We start from the raw sequence: 21,407 nt of genomic DNA, 5'->3' as shown, positions 1-21,407 counted from the left end.
GGCCCTGGGAGCTAACGCGGCACCCTGGACGCTCACCGGGATGAAAATGCAAATTTACAAGAAAAATAAAAAAGGAGAGGAGAAAACTGTTCTCAATCAGTGTTCCCGGAAGTGTCAGAAGAGCGGCTCCGCGAGGCCTACTGGGTTAGAATTAAGAGCGCGGGGATTCCGTGCACGCGGACAGATGGACAGTAGCCTCAGGCAGGACACGAAGTGCCGGAGCCCCGGAGATGATGAGGACCCGGCTACGGGGGTGATGCTCTTTCTGGAATCCCCTCCTGTGAAGCTCGGAGAAGGAGGGGCCCCCGTGGTGCCCCGAGTGGAGCAGCCCTGGCCCTGCGTCCTTGGGGTTGCGGCCACACCTGTCGCAGATGGGGGGACATGCTGCCCTCCAGTCCCACCCACCCCCCCACCCCCGTGCCATCGTCCCTGGGAGGAGGGGCTGGGAAGGCCCTGGGGGGTCCCGCCCTTGTGACCATGTCTCCATCTGTTGTCTCTGGTAGAAAGGACTTGGCCTTGTCAGGGAACGTCGGAAGGAACCTTCCTGAGTTCGGGAAGGTGGGCTTTTCTTTCTTTCTTTTTAAAAATTTTTTTAAGATTTTATATATTTATTCATGAGAGACACACAGAGAGAGAGAGGCAGAGACGCAGGCAGAGGGAGAAGCAGGCTCCATGCAGGGAGCCCAATGCGGGACTCGATCCCAGGACCCCGAGGTCACACCCTGAGCCATGGCAGATGCTCAACCGCTGAGCCCCCCAGGTGCCCAAGGTGGGTTTTTCTGGATTTGGTCCCGAGAGAGCCTGGTAAGGTGCCCGCCCCACCCTGAGCCGTCGTCATGCGGCACAGCTCAGGGGACAAGTCCTGGCCCGTGCTAAGGAGGCACCAGCCCCGGGCGGCGACAGGGTTGGTGTCCCCTCCGGGGGGTCAGCTGCCCCCGGCCACGTCTTGCCTGTCACTGGGGTTTATCTCATGCTCTCCCTGCTGGGATGGGGTTTATCCTTTGCCCCCTGAGTTCCGGGGCCCGTGCTGCCAGCGGGGGGAGGGTCAGAGGCTCCCGGACATGGTCCTTGGGCTCGGCCTGTCCCGCGAGTGCTGTGGGAATCCCAGGCGTCCCTCCTGTGGAGACGGGTTCCCTGAGAAGCTGAGGGTGGCGTTGCTGGGGACGCTGGGGGCTGCGAGCTCCGTGCTGACGTCCTCTCCTTGTCCTGCTTTCTCTGTGCGCTGGCCCGGAACCGCAGCTTTGAAGGCCAGGGGGCATCTTCTCCTCCACTGGGTCCTCCTCCTCTTCCCCCTCCTCCCCCGGTGGTCTGATCCCTTCCCGCTGCAGCAGCGCCCAAGGAGGGGGAACCTGGGCTCCCCATTATGCGTGATTCCCTGAGCCGCTTACCCTCAGCTCACACAGGGATCAGCAAGTTTGCGCTTCCCCGTTGGGGTGCCGCGCGCCCTGCTCCTCCGTCCCCCCACCGCCCTGAGTCACCTCTCGCTCCCGGTGTCCCCGGGCACATCGTGTCCCCACACGGCTAACCCTTGGCATGGTTTCTGGGCCGTGTGCCTGGTGCCGCTGCGCCGTCAGGAGCGCCAGGTGACCGCGTCTCCAGGTGTGTTATAAGCAGACCCTCCGTCTGTGCGATTTCGGAGTCCACTGCAGGCAGGAAACATGGGCCCCGGGTGTCCCGATCTGTGTCGGCCCGACGCTCGCTGCGTTCGGAGGCACTGAGCAGCGATGCTCAGAAGCAGGTGTGACGGGGGGCCTTTGGGCACCTCCCTCGGCCTGGCCGTGTCCATCCTGTGTGCCCTCCGCCCGCCGGGTGCTCGGCTCACACGGGGCCCTGGGGAGCCTCTCTCTTCTTGAGCCAATGGGGTCATTTCCTCGGACCCTGGGAAGGCCCCAGACAAAAGCCCATGTGTCATGATGGGAGCTTCTGAAGGTGCTTTGCAGTCAGTTTAGTGAACTTTCTTTGTGCTCCCCTTGGATGAGCTCATTCAGGCCGCGCTGCAGCTGCGGAGGACCCGTCCCCCAGGGGTTGGGGCCGGCCCGACACACAGAAGGGCCTCTGTGACGCCACCGCGGGGTGCGCTGCCTCGGGGAACGCAGACACACCTACAGCCAGACGAAGTCAGTTTGTGAATGAGACGTATCCTCGGGGCGATAACAGTGGCAAGAAAGGCTGTTTCGCAGGGACCTTAACAACCTGTGAGCAATTTGTCAAAGTATCCGCCGAGTCTCCTACACCAAGGCCCATTTCCCGTGTATCAGAGAGAAACGTGGAAAACCAGCAACAGCAAGCAGCTGAGTGAATGCACCGGCAGCACCAGAGAAACAAGGGCGAAACCAAACGGATTGTGTATCCGACCCGCGAAAGGATCAGCCTCCAAGCTCCCGGCGGGAACACTGGGGCAGGCTGCGCGAAAACACGCACGTGGATGTCAGATGGGGGGAGATCCCAGCGTCCCTTCCTTTGCTGGGGGAGGTCCCGTCCTTTCCTGCTGTGCTTGTCCTTTACTTTCGCACCGAGTCACGCCGTCCTGAAAGCCGCACTTGCACAGTCCTCCCTCCCAGCGGGGCCTCGCCACCCGAGGCGGTCCTCTAGGCCAGCCAGTTCCAACTCTGCCCACCTGGGGTGTCAGACCCCACGGGGAGTGTCCCGTCCCGAGTCGGCCCCCTGCTCGGGACGCCACGTGCCAGTCCGGGTTGTCCACTGTGCTTCCGACCAACCGGCCGTGGGTCACACGAGTCCCCCCCCCCCCCCCCCCCCCCGCCTTTGGCTTCGTTTAATTCGTTAGAACAGCTCTCAGGACTCAGGGGGTTCCTACTTCGGTTTACTAGGTTCTTAAAGGATGTGACAAAGGACACAGGGGCGGCCAGATGAAGTGTACACAGGCCGAGGTCCGGGCGGGTCCCGAGCGCCAGAGTTCCTGTCCCTGGGCAGTTGGGGTCACCTTGTCAGGACGTGGACGTGTCTGCCAACACGGAGAGCTCTCGAACCCCATCCTGCTGGGACTGTATGGAGGCTTCCTCATGACTGGTCGTTAACTCCGTTTCCAGTCCCCGTCCCCCCCCCCCACACACACACACAATGGGGCTGAAGGTTCCCAGCTTCTAATCCTGGCTTGGTCTTTGGGGACCCGCCCCGTCCAGGAGCCACCTGAGAGTCCAGCCGCCACATTAGATCAAGAGGTGTCCTTAGTGTTCTTATCATTTATGAACGTACAAGGGCTTTAGGAGCTCAGTGCCAGGGGCGGGGGGCAGGTATATAGGTGCATGTGTGTTTATATTCGTAAGCACACATGTGTACGCTCACGTGCACACACGTAGCGTCTCACACATTCAGGATATCATCCACGTTTTAAAAGGAAGCGAGAGCAGGGCAGAGGCCGACCCACAGAAGTAGAGGAGTCAGAGCCGGGGCCCTGGAACCAGCGGCTTTGTTAGACCCTGCCGCCCCGAGGCGCCCCGACCCTCCATGCCCCCCCAGACCACTGCGGGGTGAGGATGCCCACTTACAGTGTTAATGGGAATTTTAAATGTGTGAGACCTGCCGTGTAGTAGGCTCATGGTAGATTTATTGCCATAAAACATACAGCTCAAGTGGATAAACATTTAAAACACACACACACAGACCCACAGCACTGCCACCAAACAAACCACGCGAATTCTCTGAAAGAAAAATAAACCGAGGACATAAAGGCGTATCACGAGAGGGAAAGGTGACTGCTTGCCCGGGTACTTGTCAGGGACCTGGTGAATGCCAGTTACCCTTCCCGTTTGCAGCAGGTGACAGTCCCCAGGACGGATGAAGACAGTCACACGGTGATCCCAACACTGTTGGACAGAGATGTGGGTTCACGTGGTGATCCCAAATACTGATAGAGGTGCAGGGCTATATAGGGATCCCAAAGAGTGACGGCTGGAGACACGGGGTCATGTGGTGATCCTGAGCCCTGATGGCCAGGTGGTGATCCCGAATCCTCATGAAGACGCGGGGTGCCCGCCCGTGAGTGGCACATGATGGTCAGTATAGGAAGGCGATGTGGAAAGGGATCAGAGGGTGCTTCGAGGGCTATAATGTTACTCTGTCAGCTGTATTGATTGTGTTGATCTTTCCCAAGCAAATCCTAAATACGAACAATGTCCCCTCGTAAGTGTTCACGGCAGCACAGAGACGGAGGATCTGCAAATGCTTTGCCGTCAGAAAACGGCTCTGTGGAATGTGAACTGTGCTTTGCTCACCTCCTGAAGTGTTTTTCCACCATTAGGGATCCTGGCTGGACTCTGCACAGCAACAGGAAACACTTAGCCGCTCACGCGGAGGGCGGATGCAGGGCCGCTGCGTGGCCGAGCGCGGCGCCGGGGCAGAGCCTGGGGCGTGGGAGCGCGCTGGCTGGGGCTCTGAGTCGCGCGGGGCCGCCCGGCACGGCCCTAAGGGTAGGCCTGGCGCGGGGAGCGACGCCAGCCCCCCTGCCGCGAGCAGAAACCAAGTGAGAGTGCGTGCGCGGGAGCACCACGGCGGCCGTGGGTGTGCACGCGCCTTGTCTCCCAGACTCTGCTGCCGCGGCCGGTGAGAGAGAAAGCACCGTGCTGCCAGCGCTTAATTCAGAATGTTCTTTTATGTAACATTATTAGCTTCCCCAGCGCGGTTCCGTGTTAGGTAACAATACATCTTTATGCTGATTTCTTCTGCGTCTTAGACGGAGCGCAATTATGTAAAACCTTCACGGGAGGGAGGCCTCTTATTAGAACTTCTGTCCTTGTCCTTTCTTGGAGGGGCCGTCAAGGCATCAGCAGCATCCCGAGTTAGACCGCCTGGCCCGTCTCCGGGCCTCCACGCCCGTCCCAGGTGCACGGCCCCGTGTCCCCCTCCGCCTGCCCGGCCCGGAGCCCCAGTCACCTGTGTGTACTTTCTCCTGTGCCAGGTGCGGTGGCCAGCACGGAAGTGAAGATGAAGCTGCAGGAGTTTGTCCTCAATAAAAAGAAGGCGCTGGCCCACCGGAACCTGAACCACTGCATCTCCAGCGACCCCCGCTACTGGTACGGGTAAGTGGGGGTGTGCAAGGGCCCTGGGGCCTCCTCTCTGGGGCCAAGTGGCCCCCCGTTTTTCACCCCATGAGGTGGGGGGTGTGTGTGGACTGATGGGCTGTCTAAGCACCGTACCAACCACGGGGGGCCCTGATGCATCCGCGGTTCATGCACACGGCGGCCATCCAGGCGGAGAGGCGCCCATCTTTAAATGAACCGACGGAGGCGCGTGGGGCCAGCTGGCTGTCACTCTTCTCACTATATATTTTGGCCACGAAAGGGTCCACTTCAGCTGCAGCCTGGTCTCCAGTGTCCGTAGGCACCTACTGAATGTCCACCCCGTGTTTTAGTGACTGCCGGGTAAGTCCGCAGCATCCGTGGCATGTTTTATTTTACGCTGGGAACCTTTTCCCAGAGCGGGCATAATGGACGGAGGCCACCAGAGAGCCTTGTTCACACCAACAGCTGAAGAGGGCTGCCCGGCCTTTGCCGAGAGGTCAGTGACGGTGCCCGCGGGCCTCGGGATGGCCTCAGCACGAGCTTGCTGCAGAGGGGCTGGCCACGGCTCGGGCCCCGGAACCGAGGGGCGAGTGCCTGTGGCTTGAAACAACGCGCAAAGGTGCTTCGTAGGTTTTGCTTGGAAATACAGTCCCACCCCCCCACCCCTTTGCAAGGGTAATTTCACTTCTCACAGAAAACCCATAGGGTCGTTTTCATGAATCAAAATATGCTTATCCTTCATTCTATTGGGGAAAAACATCATCTATACCTGAGCTCCCACGTGGGCAACTATTTGTACCAAGACCAGCACCACCAGTCTCACCGGGATGACCCCACGTGTCCCAGTACATGGCACCGCTTAGCAGAACACCTCAGAGGCGCTTCCACTCCAAGGCAGAGACCGCTGGCCTTCTGCCCTGCACACCCACTACACGCCGCGGTCACACCTGCACGTGCTGTTGGCGCGCACACGGCTCAGCCAGTGACACGATCCCCACGCAGAGCAGGGGCAGCGGCGTCCGTGGAAAGCCGTGCAGGACTCCCTAGAAACGCTGTGAGCGGGCCGGCTGGGGGATGCACCCCGAGGAGAGCAGGTTGGGTAACTGCTGAGATGGTCTCCGTGGGGTTTGCGCTGAAGACCACAGGAAGACGAGCGGGGGACGGGGCCTCCGACGGGGACGCACTGGGGGGACCAGGGACCACAGGCCTGCAAAGGCGGCAAGAGGGTGGAGGTGCAGACCTGCTGGGGCAGAGCGGTTAGTAGCAGCCAGGGTCAGGGTCGGCAGGCGGGGAGGCACAGGAGCCCTTTGGAAGAGGGTCTTTTCAGGGGAGGTGAGGTGGTGGACGCTGGGGGACGGTCAGCCTGGGAGGAGGCTGTGTGCTGATAAGTGGGAGTCGTGGGGTGACCACCTCGAAGTTCTTGGCTGGTGGAGGGACATTGGTGCCAGGCTCCCCGGTGAGTGGGCGGGAAGGAGGCTGGGGTGGGGGACCCCTGGTTGGAGAGGAGCCCCTCTCCGGGGTGATGGGGCTCGGAGGTGATAGACGGAGCCCAGGGCTGGGACAGCGCATCACCTCCCGCCCCAACAGCAAGGGAGCGCTGCAGGGAGAGGCTGGAACGGAGGGAGGAGCTCCTGGGAGCAGGGAAGGGGGAGATGGGGAGGGCGGGTGCTTTCAGGCTGGGCTGGGGGGTCCCAGGAGGGTCTGACCCGGCTGCTCCCCGGTGAGCAGGGCTCGTGCCCTCGGGCCTGCCCTGGGTTCAGCTCCCTCAGAGGGATGTGGGGCACGCAGGCCGGACGTGGGGAAGTCAGCCAGGGGCCAGGTCTGTTTGCACCGACTTTGGCAGCTGCCTTGTTTTGTCACCCTATACCCAGCCTCACGGAAAGGCTGTCACATCCCCTTGCCCTGGGCACAAGCTCGGCCAGGACACTGGGCCTTGGCGGGGAAAGGAACTTTGACCCCAGCTTCACTCCGCCCACAGTCATCCGCACAACCGTCAGCCCCAACACGAAAGCTAAAACTCCTGGAAGCAAACATAGAAGTTCTCACACCCTGGGGGCGGAGGGAGACAGAGTTCTGAGGACACCGCAGTCACCGCAGTCTTGGAGTGTAAGCCAAGAACTCCAGCCGTGCACCTCGTCACAACTAGAAACTGCTCTTTCAGAGGCACCGTTAAGAAAATAAAGAGGCAAGCCACAGACTGGGAGAAGGTATTCACGATGCCTGTGCCGGACAGAGTGCTGGTATCCAAAATATATAAAGAGCTCCTACAACTCAATAAGAAGACAAGTGATCTACTGAGAAAAATACAAGTGAAAGGTTTGAACTTCTACTTCAGAAAATAAGATAGACACAGAGCCGGTGTGTGAAAAGATCGAGCCTCACGCCCACTGGGACGGCAGAAGTTTAGCAAACCAGGCGTCGGTGAAGGTGTGGAGCCTGTGGACCCGCGCGCAGCCACCTGAAAACGCTTGAGCGGTTCTTATGAAGGCGAACGTCCCCCTACCCCTTCGTTCTCCTGCTAGTGCTGTGCACGTGGACTCGTGTTCTTGTGGTCACAGCTGCCTTAGGCGTCAGCGCCGAAGAACCAGAGCAGCAGGTGAACGCGGGAGACGTGACGCTCAGAGAGGAGCCACGCGGAGCCCTGCTCTGGGATGAAGCTCGGGAGTCGGCACGACTGAGCTGGAGACACGGCCGGCCGGCGGCTGGGCAGGGGGCGCGGAGCCTGCCCACTGAATGGCAGAGGCGGTGCCCGTGGGGACACCCTGCTCCCTGTCCTTACTGCCGTGGCGGCTCCACCGCGTGTGTCTGAGCACAGAGACGGGGACGCTTGGACCAGGTGCCCCGCAGGTGCCATACCCCTGCCTGCCGAGCCTCGGCACGGGGGAAAGACCGTGAAGCATTTCAGGAGGAACCTTTAGCTTGATGGATGCGGGGATGATGGCTTCGGGGTGCGTGGGGTACGGAGCTTACTGACGGCAGCGTGGCTGTTTTTATTCACTGTGACGTGGCCGCTTACCGTTGAAGTCGCACGTGTGACCCACATCGCCCTGGGTTGGGCGGGGCTGGTTAAGCGAGTCCACGTTCTGTTTGTCACTTGCGTGAATCTGTCACTTGTGGAAATCTGTGAATTTCCCCCCATGAAAAGAGGAAAGGCCAATCGATGACGGAGTCTCCATGTCTGGACGCGTGTTGGGCTTTACTCCGTGTTACGGCCCAAGCAGGGCTGAGCAGGAAAACGGAGCAGCACTGGTTTCCCGCTTCAGTAAGTGCGGCCTTGAAGACCAGGCGTCGCCGTCCTCCCCGATCCCCGCACAGGTGCTGCCCGCTGCCTCCTGCCAGGCCCTGGGGAGGGGCTGGGAGCCGCCCCCGTTTGTGGGCAGGGGTGTGGGTGTGAGGGTCTGTGAGTGTGTCAGCGTGTGTATGGGGTGGGGTGCGCTGAGTGTGTGTGTGCATGTGAGTGAGCGTGTCGGGGGGGTGTATGTGAAGGTGGAGGGCAGAACGCGATGCCGCGTGTGAGGCTGTGAGCGTGAGAGCCTGTGAGTGTGGGGTGCACATGCGGCCAGCGACAGGACTTCACTTGGGCTCACCCTCGGGTCCTCGTTCCTGGGGTGCACGCCCTCGTCCGGGGTGGGGCCGGGAACAGCAGCCCTGCTGGGGGGTGGGGACAGGTGCCTGGGGATGACTCTGGCCCTGGGGTCTGCAGGGTTGAGGAAGCGCGGCTGTGGTGACGGGCGTCACTCCCTCACAGTCTCTGGATGTGGCCGTAGCACGGCAGTGGGGTGAGTGCAGCAGCCGCAGGTGCCCTGGCTCAGACCCTCCCCCGGGGCGATGCAGGGGTGCCTCGAGCCCGGGCCAGGGCTCCTGCTGCAGCTCTGAAGGCCCCCCGAGAGCAGGGGGGTTTTCACACCGACAGCACCTCCAGAGATCAAACTGGAAGAGAAGACCTCTTAGCTCCTGAACAAATACAGCTTCTCCAGCTTGCAGCTTAATCGTGAACGGTGTACGGTGTAAGCCCAAGAAGAGCAGTTATTATTTGTAATAATGTTCTACCCACAATCACCGCTCATACTTTGGGCTCCCATAACGCACGCACAGATCTTCCCCCCGTTTCTCGCGAAAGAGAAGGCACGTTCTCTCCCAGACGGTGACTTGGCACCGAGACGTGTGCGGCTGGCCAAGGCCACGTCCCCCCAAGGACACCTCGGAGGATGGGATTTGGTAGCGAGACCGTGTTGCCCTCAGAGCGTTAATGAGATTGTCGGGGAATGTCCTCGAGGCGGGGAGCCACAGTGACAGGCGGGCTTCCTGCCTGCGGAGGTGACCCTGTGGCGGGTGCAGGCGCGTGGGTGCACCTGTCCCAGGAGCGGGAGCTCCTTCCTGCTACGCAGCCTGGCCGGCCCCGCAGCCCAGATGTCGGGCCGTGCTCGTTGGCTGGGCCTCTGATCAGCACATTCTCTGCACAAGTTTGCTCTCAAATATTTAAATACCCACCTGTAAGCGTTTAAGAGCTCACAGTCTCAATTCAAATAACACCAGGTGCATGGCTACGGAGCACTGTGTATTCAAATAAATAGTCTAACAAATTCCAAATAAGTAAGTTGGCAAATTTGTTTCAAGTCATTAAGCAGATTACACAGTTTAAAGACTCAACAGAATCCATTACACCTCGGGTGGGTGCTTCCAGGAAGGCGCGGATGGTCGGTCCTCCCGGGGCCAGCAGCGCCCCGTGCCCCAGCCTCCTCCCGGCAGATCCGGTCTCGCCATTTTAAGGATGTTGAGGGGTGCCTGCTGGTGGGGGGGTCGCACGTCCAGGCACAAGAGGCTGGTGACTGCCACCGACCCCCCCAGGGAGGCGGGGTGAGGAGGGGGGTTTGTTCCTCTGAGGGTGCATACAAACCCTGGGTCTTTCCTGCTGAAGGGAGGCCCCCTTGGGGACCCCAGACTTGCCTACTGCTTGTTCCCGGTGCGCCCCACATGTCTGCACCTTTGGTCCTGTACACAGCGGCCTCATCTGCCCCAGGACGGGCCCTTCTGTGGCTGGCTGCAGCCTGAGGGCCAGGGGACAGCCGTGCCACAGCCCCAAGAGGAGCCGGTGACCGGTGACCGCCGGGCGTCGCACGGGCCCCTGCTCCCCTGTCTCCGGGCTCGGCCTCGTTTCCCACGTTCAGCGGTGGTCTTGGTCTCATCTGAGCCTCGCCCCAGAGAGGAGGCGGCGGAGCCGATGGGGCGATGTGTCCGCCGGGCGTCCGCAGTCCACCCCTGCCTAACTCACTGTCTGTCTTGGCCTCTTCTCTCCAGGAAAACACAGCACAGTTCGCTCGACCAGAGCTCCCCGCCCCAGAGCGGGGTGTCGGCCTCCTACAACCACCCGGTCCTGGGAATGTACGACACCAAAGATGACTTCCCGCTCAGAAAAACAGGTCAGTGCCATGGCGAGGTCACGAGGAGCACTGGGGGCGGGGCTCTCGGCAGGACCCCCCACACTCCCCAGGTGCCTTGGGCTCTGCTCCTGCACTTAGAGGGAATCCCTGCTTATGGTTAAGTATTTGCTTTTCTTTATTAGAACATCATTTTTAAATGGTGTCCTTAAGCATTCCCTATGATTCATACCAACAGCAATGAACCTCACGTATGTACACCTACGTTTTGAAACTCAGACTCCTCTTTAAACAGCACGGAACACCCAGCTCTTCTCTGGGTGGTGTGCAGCGCTAGGCACAGCCCAGAGCATCCCCGGGGGGCTCAGGGACGGGAGGCCTCGCGGGGGCAGGCCAGCCAGCGTGTGCCCTCGGCGCTGGCTCTGGGCAGGGCCTGGGCAGCGGGGGTGGCTGGGGGTTCCCAGAGCGGGAGGAAGTCTGCTCAAGAAAGAAACCCATTGTGTCCTGCAAGGACATCTCAGGAGGACGCCTCGGGGTTGTGCGGCCCTGTCGCAGCAGAAGAAGAAGGGTATTCACGCTCCAACGGGCTCTCTTGGACTTTCTCCAGCGGTGATGGTGTAAGTGGGCAGTGGCTTTTCAGAAAGATCAGAGTGGCCGTGGCCGGTGCACGAGGGTGGCCGGAAGGGCAGGGGCCCGAGGAGGAGCGTCTTGCAGAGGCTTTGCTCCCACGAGGAGCAGGCAGGCTGTGGAGGAAGGGGCACCTGGCCGCAGACAAGCCTGTGGAGCCTGTGGCTGCAGGGCATCCTGGGGAATTCCAGGCACCGCGCGCAGTGGAAGTGAGGCCTGTGTGCTGTAGCTCTTTCTTGGGAAACACAATTTTTGTTCTATCCAGAGGATTTGGGTTGATTTTGGACAGACATGCTTGAAGGCAGTCGCACAGCAGCGTCTTCCCCCGAGTGATGAGGCGCTGGGGGACGGGGCTGGGGGTTCCTTTGCCCCCGCGACCTAGAGACGGAAGACGTGGAGGGGCCTCCCGATAGGCAGAGCTGTGCCCCATCACGTGGTGCGGCACGCGGGGAGCAGAGCCCGAGTCCAGAGCCAGGAATGGCAGGGCGGCCGCCGAGTAGCGCCCGGTGCTAGACTGACACGTGACGTGGAGAGGCGCCGCGAGGACGGCCACGGGCAAGGGCCCCAGAGTCCTTGGGGACTGGGAGAGGATGGCAGAGGGGTCGGCGGAGCCCCTCCGAGTCAGGCGAGGACCCCGCAGGCACAGGCCGGAGACCCTCCCCGGCGAGAGCGGCGCCCGCTGTCCTCTCCTCAGCGTGAGCGTGTGGTTCTCGCTCGTCCACCGAGGACGGTGGTGGTTTCGCTAGAGGGAAGGTCTCTGTGAGGAGCGGGGCTCGGTCCTTCCAAGGTGGCCCCGTGCCCCGTTCTGGAACCTCGAGCTGTATTTAACCAAACTCCGATCAGCACGACGGGAGGTCGCGGGGAGCAGCGGCCACCGTGCCGGGAGAGGGGCCCCGGGGTGAGGAGAGGAAGGCGGTGCCCGCCCCGGGTGCCCTGGCCCTGGAGGAGAGCGAGCAGCGGGGGGTCTCCCTCAGCCTAAGGGCATGAGAAGGGGCCAGGTCTCCACGAGCTTTGTAGCTCTCAGTACCCAGCGGTGGATTCCCTAGGTTCCCCTGGCCTGTTTCTCATCAGTAAAATGGGGCTCTGCACACCCACACCCACATCCACCCCTTGGTGGCTACAGCGAGCAGGAAGGCAGAGCCTCCTCCTGCCCTGGGGGTGGCAAGGGTGGCCCCCGGGGTCCCAGTGGAGGAAGCAGAAGGCTGAGCTCCTGGCCACCAAGGGGAGCCACCTACCTCCTGCCGAGCGGCCTTGCCCCCGAGGTCCCAGGAGAGGACAATGCACAACACCTGCCCCCGTGGCCCTCACGTGGCTCCCTGGCATGAGCTCACACCACCCCCCAGTCAACATAGAAGTGGGGGTGCCATCGGGGACGTTTGCTCTGGTTCTTCCAGCCAGACAAGCCCGGCACCACCTGGACGCTGGCTCCTGTTACAGGACACGGACCCCGCATGACGGCTTGTAGCGAGGGGCTCTGCAAGGCCCCGGATGCGGGCAGCAAAGTCCTCGCGGGCGCGCTGACCCGCTGCTGTTCCGCGGAGCTGCACGGCCTGCGGCGTTGGTCTCCCGGGCCCCTGCCCTCTCTCCCGGTTTCTGTGGCCGCTGGTGCCCAGGCGGGAAGCACAGCCTGTCACACCTGTAGCCGTGAGCCCTGCCGTGCGGCCCAGCCCCCTGCTGCCCTGCGGAACGAGGGCTCCTCGTCACACTCGGGGAAGCGCCAGCGAGCGTGCAGTGCTCCAGAGCTTAATTAAGATTTGATTGCATTATCAATTTTCCAAAAAGGCATCACCAGGACATTAATAATATTTATCATATAAAGATTTCAGAGGAAATGTTTAAACCACTTAAGGGAGCAGAGTGTAGGTAGGTGCCCTGTGTCATCCCAGAAGCGTCCACTTTCAAACACTTGACGTCACTATTTCTAAATAATTGATATCTGTGCATTTCTATGAGAATCGGTCGCAGGAACGACTGCAAATGTGAAGTCTTAGTTACAGAATGCCTGGAATGAATTAAAATTAGAATCTTTCATAAGTGTGACATACACTTAAATAATCCCACGGTTTGGGTTTGGCACTGGATTATGGGGATCGTGCACAGCGCCCGCCCGCCCCTCAGTCCCCAAAGGGCAGCTGCGCCCGGGAAGTGCAGAGCTGCTCTTGGGGCTCCAGGCACACCATCCCCGCTCTGCCCCGCTGCTGCACGGTCAGGGAGTGACTTCACGCTGGCCGCAGGGCCGTGGCCTGGGTGTAGATCCTGCTGCTTCACTTCCTGCCTTGTGACTGGGGGACGCCTTCTGTGCCTCCCTGTTTTGCCATCTGTAAACACCCACCTCCTGGGCCGGGAGAAGTTGCAGAGCGCTGAGGGGGGGGCCGGCTGGGGGGGCTCTGCTGTCATTTCCCCAAGCTGTCGGGGTGCCCTCGAGCCTCGCCCTACCCAACAGCCCGTTCACGCCAGACTCGCTCCCCTAGACCCTCCCTCAATGCCCCCCATTTGGCCAGGAACTGCTGGACTCCCCCGAGGCAAGACCACATGGAAATCCGTGCTTTCCCTTGCAGGAAAGGGTGCCTTGCCCTGCTGGGGGTTCAGGCCCACGTCCCGGCTCCTGGTTCCCCTTCAGCACCTGAGTGCCCGGCTTGGGCCTGCCTCTCTCCCTGATGGACCCCGCCCCCTTCCCTCCCACCTGCCACCTGCGCCTGCCGGGCTGGGTCATCCCCCAGGTGCGGAGCAGGTGAGGTGCGGAGCACCCGGACTGAATTTCCGAGCTTCTCTAAACCTAGTAACTGAAGGTTCACTGCAAACTGTTCCACACCCCGCCCCGGCGCCCGTCAGCGGGTGCTCCCTGGGGTTTGTGGGCATCGAGCCGCTCAGCCGGGATTGCTGGCTAAGCAAAGCATTCCACGCTCACACTGAAGAAAGGATGCTTTTCCACTCTCAAAGCAAGCCCCGCTCTGTCATATTGATGATGTGTAGAGATTGTATTTTTTCTGGTAGCTCCTCCGACTTGGTATTTCTAAAGATGTTTAGCTGCCGTCAGTTTTCTTATGATGCCTCTTAAATTGTCCTCTGTGATTTCTGACTGCTGAAACAAGCCCAGGGCGGAACAAAACAAAGCTGCCCGTCGTTGCCCATCTCCAGCCGCTCCCATTGTGACCGTGACCCCTGGGACCGCAGCACTGAGCGCAGTGCGCCGCTCACCCCCCTTGTCCAGGATGCTGACCATCCGTTTCAGGAAGCAGACCCCGGACTGGGGCTCAGGGAGGAGCGCCCACGTCAGCCCCGTTGAGAGCGGTTGTGCTGCCCGCAGGCCCGTCCTCGGCCCCGGATGAGGTGGCGGGAGGCTGGGAGGTGCAGGTCACAGCTCCCCATGGTGCCTGCACCAGCCTGGGCTCCTGTGGCTCTTCCTTCTGGGAGGTTCTCGTAGCTCAGCACCTCGCGGGTTTGCTGCAGTCTGTAGGAAATGGGAGCTGATTTCCAAGCTGTGGGAAACGGCGGGTTTCCCCGGTCTGTGGGTGAAGCTGCCCCACTCGGCAGAGGGAGCTCGCAGGCAGCCTGGCCCACCCTGGCCCGTCACGGGCTGGGACTTCCCGGGGGCTGCTGGGTCGATCCTGTGCTGCAGGTGGCAGGGCCACAGGGGTGGGGCAGGAGGGCTGCAGCACGGTCCCCTGGGCCACCCACACAGCTGCCTGAGGAGCCCAGGGGGTTGAGGGGGAGACAAGGCAGGCCCAGCACCAGCTCCCCCCCATCACCTGCCTGGCTTTCCTTATCAGGTGTCCTGTGCTGCCGTCACAGGAGCGTGGGTCACCGTGCATCCCCCCACATACTGCCCCCAGTCACTGAAACAACCCCCCCATGACTGCTGTTCCCCTGTTGCATCCGGGGCGCCCTGACACCCAGGGGACGGAGTCCCTGCCCGTGGGGACCATGCATGTTCCCTAGCGACGCCTCCAGGCCAGCAGTGACCTTTGGGGGTGGACTCTCAATCCTAACATCTAAGTGCCTTGCCCGGTCACCTCGCAGTTAGCTTGGCATCCAGACTCAGTTGCCCACACTTCCCCAGGACGGCCCGGCTGGGGCTTCTGACCCGGGCGTGCCGGCACCAAGGCAGTGTGCTGTGCCCACGCCGGGGCAGCATCCGCTCTGCCACCCATTTCTGTCTGGTGGTGGTTTTGTGAGCAGCTGCCTCGTGCGTCCGGGGTGGCGGGCTTGGCGCTGCTCCGTGGGCGGGGGGGGACCGCAGGCCATGGGGGGTCCCAGGCACATGAAGGGCAAAGACTGCAGGTCCAGGCCCCCGTGCAGTCTCCACAGCAGCCCTGCCCCGCTGTGCAGCCTCTGGGCGCCAGGGTCCCGCTCCGTAGCCCGTGGAGACCCGGGTGGGTTACCTGCGATCTCTGCAGCCACGAGACCTAGCAAGTCGGTGGATCCCCCTGGACCCCGGCGACTCGGTGATGTCCTCACGGTTGGGTTCCGGTCAGCATGGGGAGTGGCTGACGCTCCGGGCAGCAGGACGGGGCGGTTCATAGACGTGGCCTCTGCCATCAGAGGGGGCGGGGGGCTGCGAGCACCGCGCCGTCCAGGTCCCACTCGGGGCCAGCTTTGGAGCCCTGGGGCGGGAGGGGACGACTCCCACACCCCGCAGTTCAGCCGCAAGGCGTCTTGTGTGCTCAGCTGCAGTGTGATACATGGCCCTCGGGCTCTTGCCGGGGCCCGTGGACTGTGCCCTTCCCCGCTCCGCGAGTGGGCAGTGGGACGGTTGCTGCAGCCCCGGGCACGGCTCCCTGCTGGGCTCCCTCGGGCCTCGCGGGCTTTGTGCGGGGCTGGCTTCCATCGACGTCGTCGTGCTCTTAAAAAATGTGTAGGAGTGCGTCCCGGGGGTTCTTCGAAAGGCCTTATTGTGCTTTCCTAGGAAACTTCCAGACACGATCTGCACGGCCAAGTGCTAGGCAGCTTCTCCGTGAGGCAGGTGGGCTCACACGTTCTGTGCCCCGTCCTGTACACCTGCACATCCCTCAGACCCGACCTCCCCCTCCTACGACAAGGCCCCGACGGGCTCTCCAAGTAACCCTCCCAGTTCACACGCCTCACCGTGCAGTGGGCAACGGGGGGAAGCTGCGGAGACGCGGGCTGGGGCGGAGACACACCACCACGCAGCGTGTAGTGTTTTTCTTTATGAAGAAATCACACGCCGTGTGTATATGACAGACAAATCACACACACGTCCCGACTCTTACGTCCCAGAGACGAGCTGCCGTGATGAGTCTGGTGTCTGTCTGTCCGGGTATTTTCTTAGCTCGCGTGCAGGACGGCGTATCTGTGCACAGAGCGTGTGCGGCTGTCCTTTTGCTCTCAAGAACACTTGCTTCGTGTCTTGCCCCGTGAGTTTATTAGTCAGTTACTATTCTACTGCGTACGTCCTGCCATCTGACTGTGTCACCGTCGGCGCCTTTTTCTGTATTTTTCTGATACTCGTCCATAAAGTCGTAAGTCCTTTCTAGTGTCACTACCTCTGCTCCCTTGTGCTAGCCTGTCTGTAGGGTAGATCCCGGGGAGCAGGGCCGCCAGCTCCAGGGGTTTGCACGCTCTGGGATGCTGAGCACGTCCCACCACGCCAGAGCCCCGGGGAGCCCATTATCTCCGCTTCATTAAGGCGCCACCGCGTTCACCCGAGCCCATGCGACGGATGAGTAAGTCCCGCTCCCTGCGATACGTTCAGCAGCAATCCCGTCACCGTTAGTAAAGCTCAAGTATCTTTATGTGTATCTTACGTCTTTCCTGCTGGAACGTCTGCCTTTTGCAGTGCAGCAGGGATCTGGGTGGCTGTGACCCGACTCCTGGGTCATGTTCCCGGCCACGCGTGTGGCCCGTGAGCCGCGCAGAGCTCGGAGAGCCAGCAGGCCCAGGCTTGTCCACCGCCGTGCGCGGCGTCCAGAACCACGGGACACTCAGGCAGGTCCCCAGGCGTCCGGTGGACGGAAGTCTGCCGGCCAGTCTCCCATCCAGTTCTGTCTTTCTGGTATTTCTTCTTGTGGGTTTGTAGGAGCCCTTGATGTGTTAAGATCAGTCCTACATCTGACACGTGTGCTGCAGAAGTCACATTCCCCCGTGTCCTTTGGCTTTCCAGAGTTTTTTTGTTTGTTTTAACCGTCTTCAAAGTAAAAAAACGTACATAAACTGGAACGCTCCACAAGGCTGAGGACGCGCCCCTCCCTGTGACAGGTGACAGACAGAAAGTACACACCAATGCAGGGTGACCTCGCCCGTGCTTCTTTGCTGGCACAACTCGTGTTTTTCTGAACTTGATCACTTTTACCGTTTGCTTAGTTTTCTGTGTGCGTGTGGTTAACTCACGCGGAGGAGCCCCCGCACAGCAGGAGGCCCAGAGGCTCCCCTGGGGCCTGGACAGGCCGCAGGCACACGCCCATCCCAGGCCCCACCTGCCCCTCCCTACCCCGTCGCCTCCCCCTGGACTCCTGAGCGGCCCCTCCCTCACCTCGGGCGGGTGCAGCTGCCCTCCTAGGAGCTGCACGGGCCGTGGACCCGAGTCCGCGCAGGGTGGCCGTGTCTGCTCCGGCTCGTGTCTGGCTGATATGATCACCTGGTTGGTACAGAAGCTGCCACCCTGCAGGATTGTCGGGTCTTCGTCGTGCCTCCGAGTGGCTGTTGCAGAATCCGACGGTGCTGCCAAGGCCAGGCCCCCGGGCCGCAGTGCTCCAGGACTCTGCAGGGTGGGCCTGCGAGGGCCGCCGTCACGTGGAGTGCGGCGCAGCCCCGATCTCCCCGCTCTGCCCGGACCTCTCCGGGCTTTGCTAGTAACGTGACGTTGGACCTCTTCCCTCCCGTGTTCCAAGTCTCTCCCCTTTCTCTCCCAGTGTCTCCTTCCCCCGCCGGCACTTCTGTCCTGAGGCTCCCGTCCTCCATGGGCAGGGGCTCGGGAGGGGAGCGGCTCCAGCACCTGCTCTGCACGCCCTGCCCGCCCAGCCCCTGCCCCCAGAGCGGTACCTGCCTGCAGACGCGCCGACCCCTGTGCACAAGCCACGGGCCCTGAGGTCCCCTCTGCCCGACTGACCCGTACACGGTACCGGTAGCTGTTGTGCTGTGACTGACCCTCCGGGAAGGCCAGGGCTGGCTGGAATCGGTGTAGGTGCCGGGGCTCCTGAAGGGCAGGCTCTCCTCACCCGCAGGTGCTTCCTGCCCAAGGAGGCGCAGGTGCTGGGGACGGTGTGGGATTTTAAGGTAAGAGTAGGAAGGTTTAGCCTGACCTAATGTGCCACGTACCCGACTGCCTTTGAGGACAGACCTCCCCGGTGACCCACCTCCCCTGGGAGGAGCAGGGGCTGAGTTCGGGGACCAGCGTCCTCCGTTTTGTTAGCGCTCGTCTGCTGGGAGCCACTTTGCCAGAACACGTCTTCCTCACACCTACCTGTAGCCCCATTCAAAGGAACAAAATACAGTTCTAGTTACCCCCGCTGGCCACGTAGGGAGCTGCGTGCGTTTCGAGGTCGTTGGGTGCGTGGGGAGCTGCCCCGTGGAGCCCGTGGGGGGTGTGCGGCCCTGCGCGGGGCAGGTGCCATCTAGCAGGTCTGCTGGTCCCCTGGGCGGGCTGCGGTGTGCTCGTATTCTCCGCTCTGGCTGCCGAGCAGAGCTGTTGGGGTTGCAGGCATTTTGCACGTTTCAAGAAATTTGCTTACGAGTATCTCGGCCGCGGGTCACTGTGTCTTCTCCGTGGGGCCTGCAAACCCCACATTTCAGCTTGCTCAGCACCCGGACCAGCGGCTGCCAGAGAATGAGCCTTCTCCAGAGAAAAGGAGGGGTAGTGGGGCCTTCGCTCTACCTCAGAGCCCTTCCCAGCACAGCCATGGTCCTCGGGGTGGGAAAGAGATGAGGAAGTGGCTGCCTCCCTCCCCTCCTGGTCCCCCTGCCTGCTGCCCACCCCTTGTCCCTGGCCCTGCACCCAGAGGCTCCATGGGAGGTGGTCCTGGGGAGGCCCAGAGGGACGGGGAAGGGCCCAGCCCCGAGCCCCCCTGTTGCCTTACGCTGGGCTGCAGGCAGGTCCCGCCTCGCTCAGCTCGGTGCTCTGCTCTTGTCCTGAGACACTCGGGATCTTCAGCACGTGTCCCGACCCTATGTCAGGTGCAGCCCTCAGAGGGGTGGCGCCGGGAGGGGTGGGGAGCCCTGTGTCGGGTCTACCTTTGCAAAGAGCATCACTAGGCTCACCTGGAATCGGGGAGGCTGTACAGATCCCTCAGGTGTCAGACTTTTCACGATCAAGTGTGGGGCAGGGGGAGTCATCTCGGGTGGTGCCGGTCGGGGTGTGAGCCGTGGTCGGGAGAGGGTGGGGTGGGGCCTGAGGACCAGCCCAGCGGCTGTGGGAGGTGGGAAGGGGCTCGGGGCCTGCCCGGTCCCATCGGTGGGTCACACCAGGGGTCTGGGGACCTCGGACGGGACGTGGCTGCCCGAGTGATGACCTGCCGGTGCCGTCACTCAACCAGGTGTGTTGAACATCGAGGGTGGCCTACAAGGCCTGGGGGTCGGGGTGCCGGACCCAGTACCATGGCCGGCCTGCCGCTGGCCCAGGGTGACCCGTCCACCCCGACGCCGTCTCCCGACGGGCTCTCTCGCCAGGGGCCCGCGCCATCCTGCAGTCTCAGAGCAGCGTCCGACCCCAGCTCGGCCCCCAGGTCGTTGGGACGCTTGGTGCTGGGAGGACGGCTGAGATTTTCTTGCCTGTTGGTCAGATGGGGTTGTGGCTTTTTCCTCGTGTCAAATAACGGTCAGAAACTCAGCATAAAAGTAGAAGTGGATGAAACATGTAAACCTGCAGTCGTCTCAAAGTACATACGAGGAGAATACCTTCCGTATTCCGCGCGAGTCCTCCCCCTTTCCTCCGCGAAGTCCTACAGGTGAACGGCCTCGCCCCACACCAGGCACCGAAAGGGGTGGGGGGCCCACCTCCCTGCGTTCACGCCGTCGGTCCGCAGCAGGTGGGGCATCCGGAGAGGTCTGGCAGCGCCGCGAGGCACGTCCTCGATTCCTCCGGGGAGCCCAGTGGAGCTGGCCCGCTGCCCCTTCCCGTCGCGGGGCCCTCGGCTGCCCTTTGGCTCCCAGACCCCTTCCGGTCACCAGCACCCCGCCGCCCTCTCCCCGGGGGACCGAGTCACTGTGCCGAGGAATGCGCGTGCGCCCCCCCGCTTCAAACAAACCCAAACCGTCTTAGCTCTGATTCCAGAGGGAAATTCGGTGATATTGCTTGGTGCTCTGGAGAGCAGTGAACTTCCTGTTCCAGAAAGATTAAAAACAGCAGGGTTCCTGATGAAAAACAAACAAAAAGGTAAAAGCGAGCTCACATGGAAGTGGTAGGAACTTGAAACTAGTCCAGTAAAATCTCAGAACTCGCACGTCGCGGCGGAGGTCATCTGCCCCTTCCGGCCCGGAGAGCGGATGCCCCTGGGAGTTGCAGATATTCCTGCCCAGGTGCGCGGCCGGGGGCACCTCGGGGTGTAGTGAGGCAGCCGCGCCCCCGGGGCGGCCTCAGGCTGCAGTGCCTCTGCCTCCCAGCGGTGTGGCCGCACGGGTCTGCGGGGGCCCCGGGCTCCGGGCGCAGGGGCTCGGGAACCACTGATCCTAAACACGCGGGTGTGCAAAGCACGAGCAGAGCCGATGACGCACCAATCCAGGCGGAAAGGGCTGCATCCTGCGGTCAGGTGGCCTGTGAGGGAGACGGGGGCTCGCTGACCCCCAGGCAGGTGTGGCCGGGAGGATGGCCGTAGCACCCCAGGCAGCCGGAGCCCGGCAGGCGGCTCGTCTCCGGGTTGCTGGACGCTGAGGGGTGTCTGCGAGGCAGGTGAACGAGGAAGCGTATAATCTAGAAGCGGTGGTCACGCTGGTGGGCCAGCGCCCCGGATGACCAGCGCGGATGCCTAACCCTGCCCGAAGAAGCTTAGCCGAAGGCGTCGGGCAGGCTCTGTCCTTCGCTCGGGGCTGGCGAGTGGAGCACAAACCCCGCCCGGCCTGAGGAGCGCTGCCTTCGCTCCGCCCCCCGCAGCACATCCGTGGTACCCGAGCGCTTCCCCAGCGCCCGAACTCCTCACCGCCAGGGAGAGCAACTGGCCCCCAGTCGTGACCGTCTGACTGTAACCGTGTTTCCTTTTCTCGCAGCTTCTGAACCCAATTTGAAACTACGGTCCAGGCTAAAGCAGAAGGTGGCCGAGAGACGGAGCAGCCCCCTGCTACGCAGAAAAGATGGGCCAGTGGTCACCGCTCTGAAAAAGCGTCCGCTGGACGTCACAGGTAGGTCAGGCGGGTTGTGGGAGCTGTGGCCCCCCCCAGGCCCCGGCCCGGCCCATCCTTCCCCGCGAGGCTCTCCCGGACCCCCTCGGAGACCCGC

General features: G+C 62.0%; 1 protein-coding gene across 9 annotated transcripts in view; it reads left to right on the top strand.

Annotated features, from left to right (window-relative positions):
- HDAC4 (histone deacetylase 4) overlaps positions 1–21,407 on the top strand; it is a 273,236-nt gene that overhangs the window by 187,601 nt on the left and 64,228 nt on the right. For 8 of the 9 annotated variants that reach the window (XM_077869460.1, XM_077869459.1, XM_077869463.1 and 5 more), the window contains 3 exons: positions 4,916–5,036; positions 10,317–10,438; positions 21,179–21,310. In XM_077869460.1, coding sequence (XP_077725586.1) covers positions 4,916–5,036; positions 10,317–10,438; positions 21,179–21,310 — 375 coding nt within the window. The remainder of the gene's footprint in view (positions 1–4,915; positions 5,037–10,316; positions 10,439–21,178; positions 21,311–21,407) is intronic. The other variant, XM_077869461.1, reaches the window with a different exon arrangement.

The sequence above is a fragment of the Canis aureus genome, chromosome 24 (genome assembly GCF_053574225.1).
Source record: "Canis aureus isolate CA01 chromosome 24, VMU_Caureus_v.1.0, whole genome shotgun sequence".
NCBI classification, from domain to species: domain Eukaryota; kingdom Metazoa; phylum Chordata; class Mammalia; order Carnivora; family Canidae; genus Canis; species Canis aureus.
Note: the sequence above shows the minus strand (reverse complement) of the source record. Positions and strands in the feature narration are given on the sequence as shown.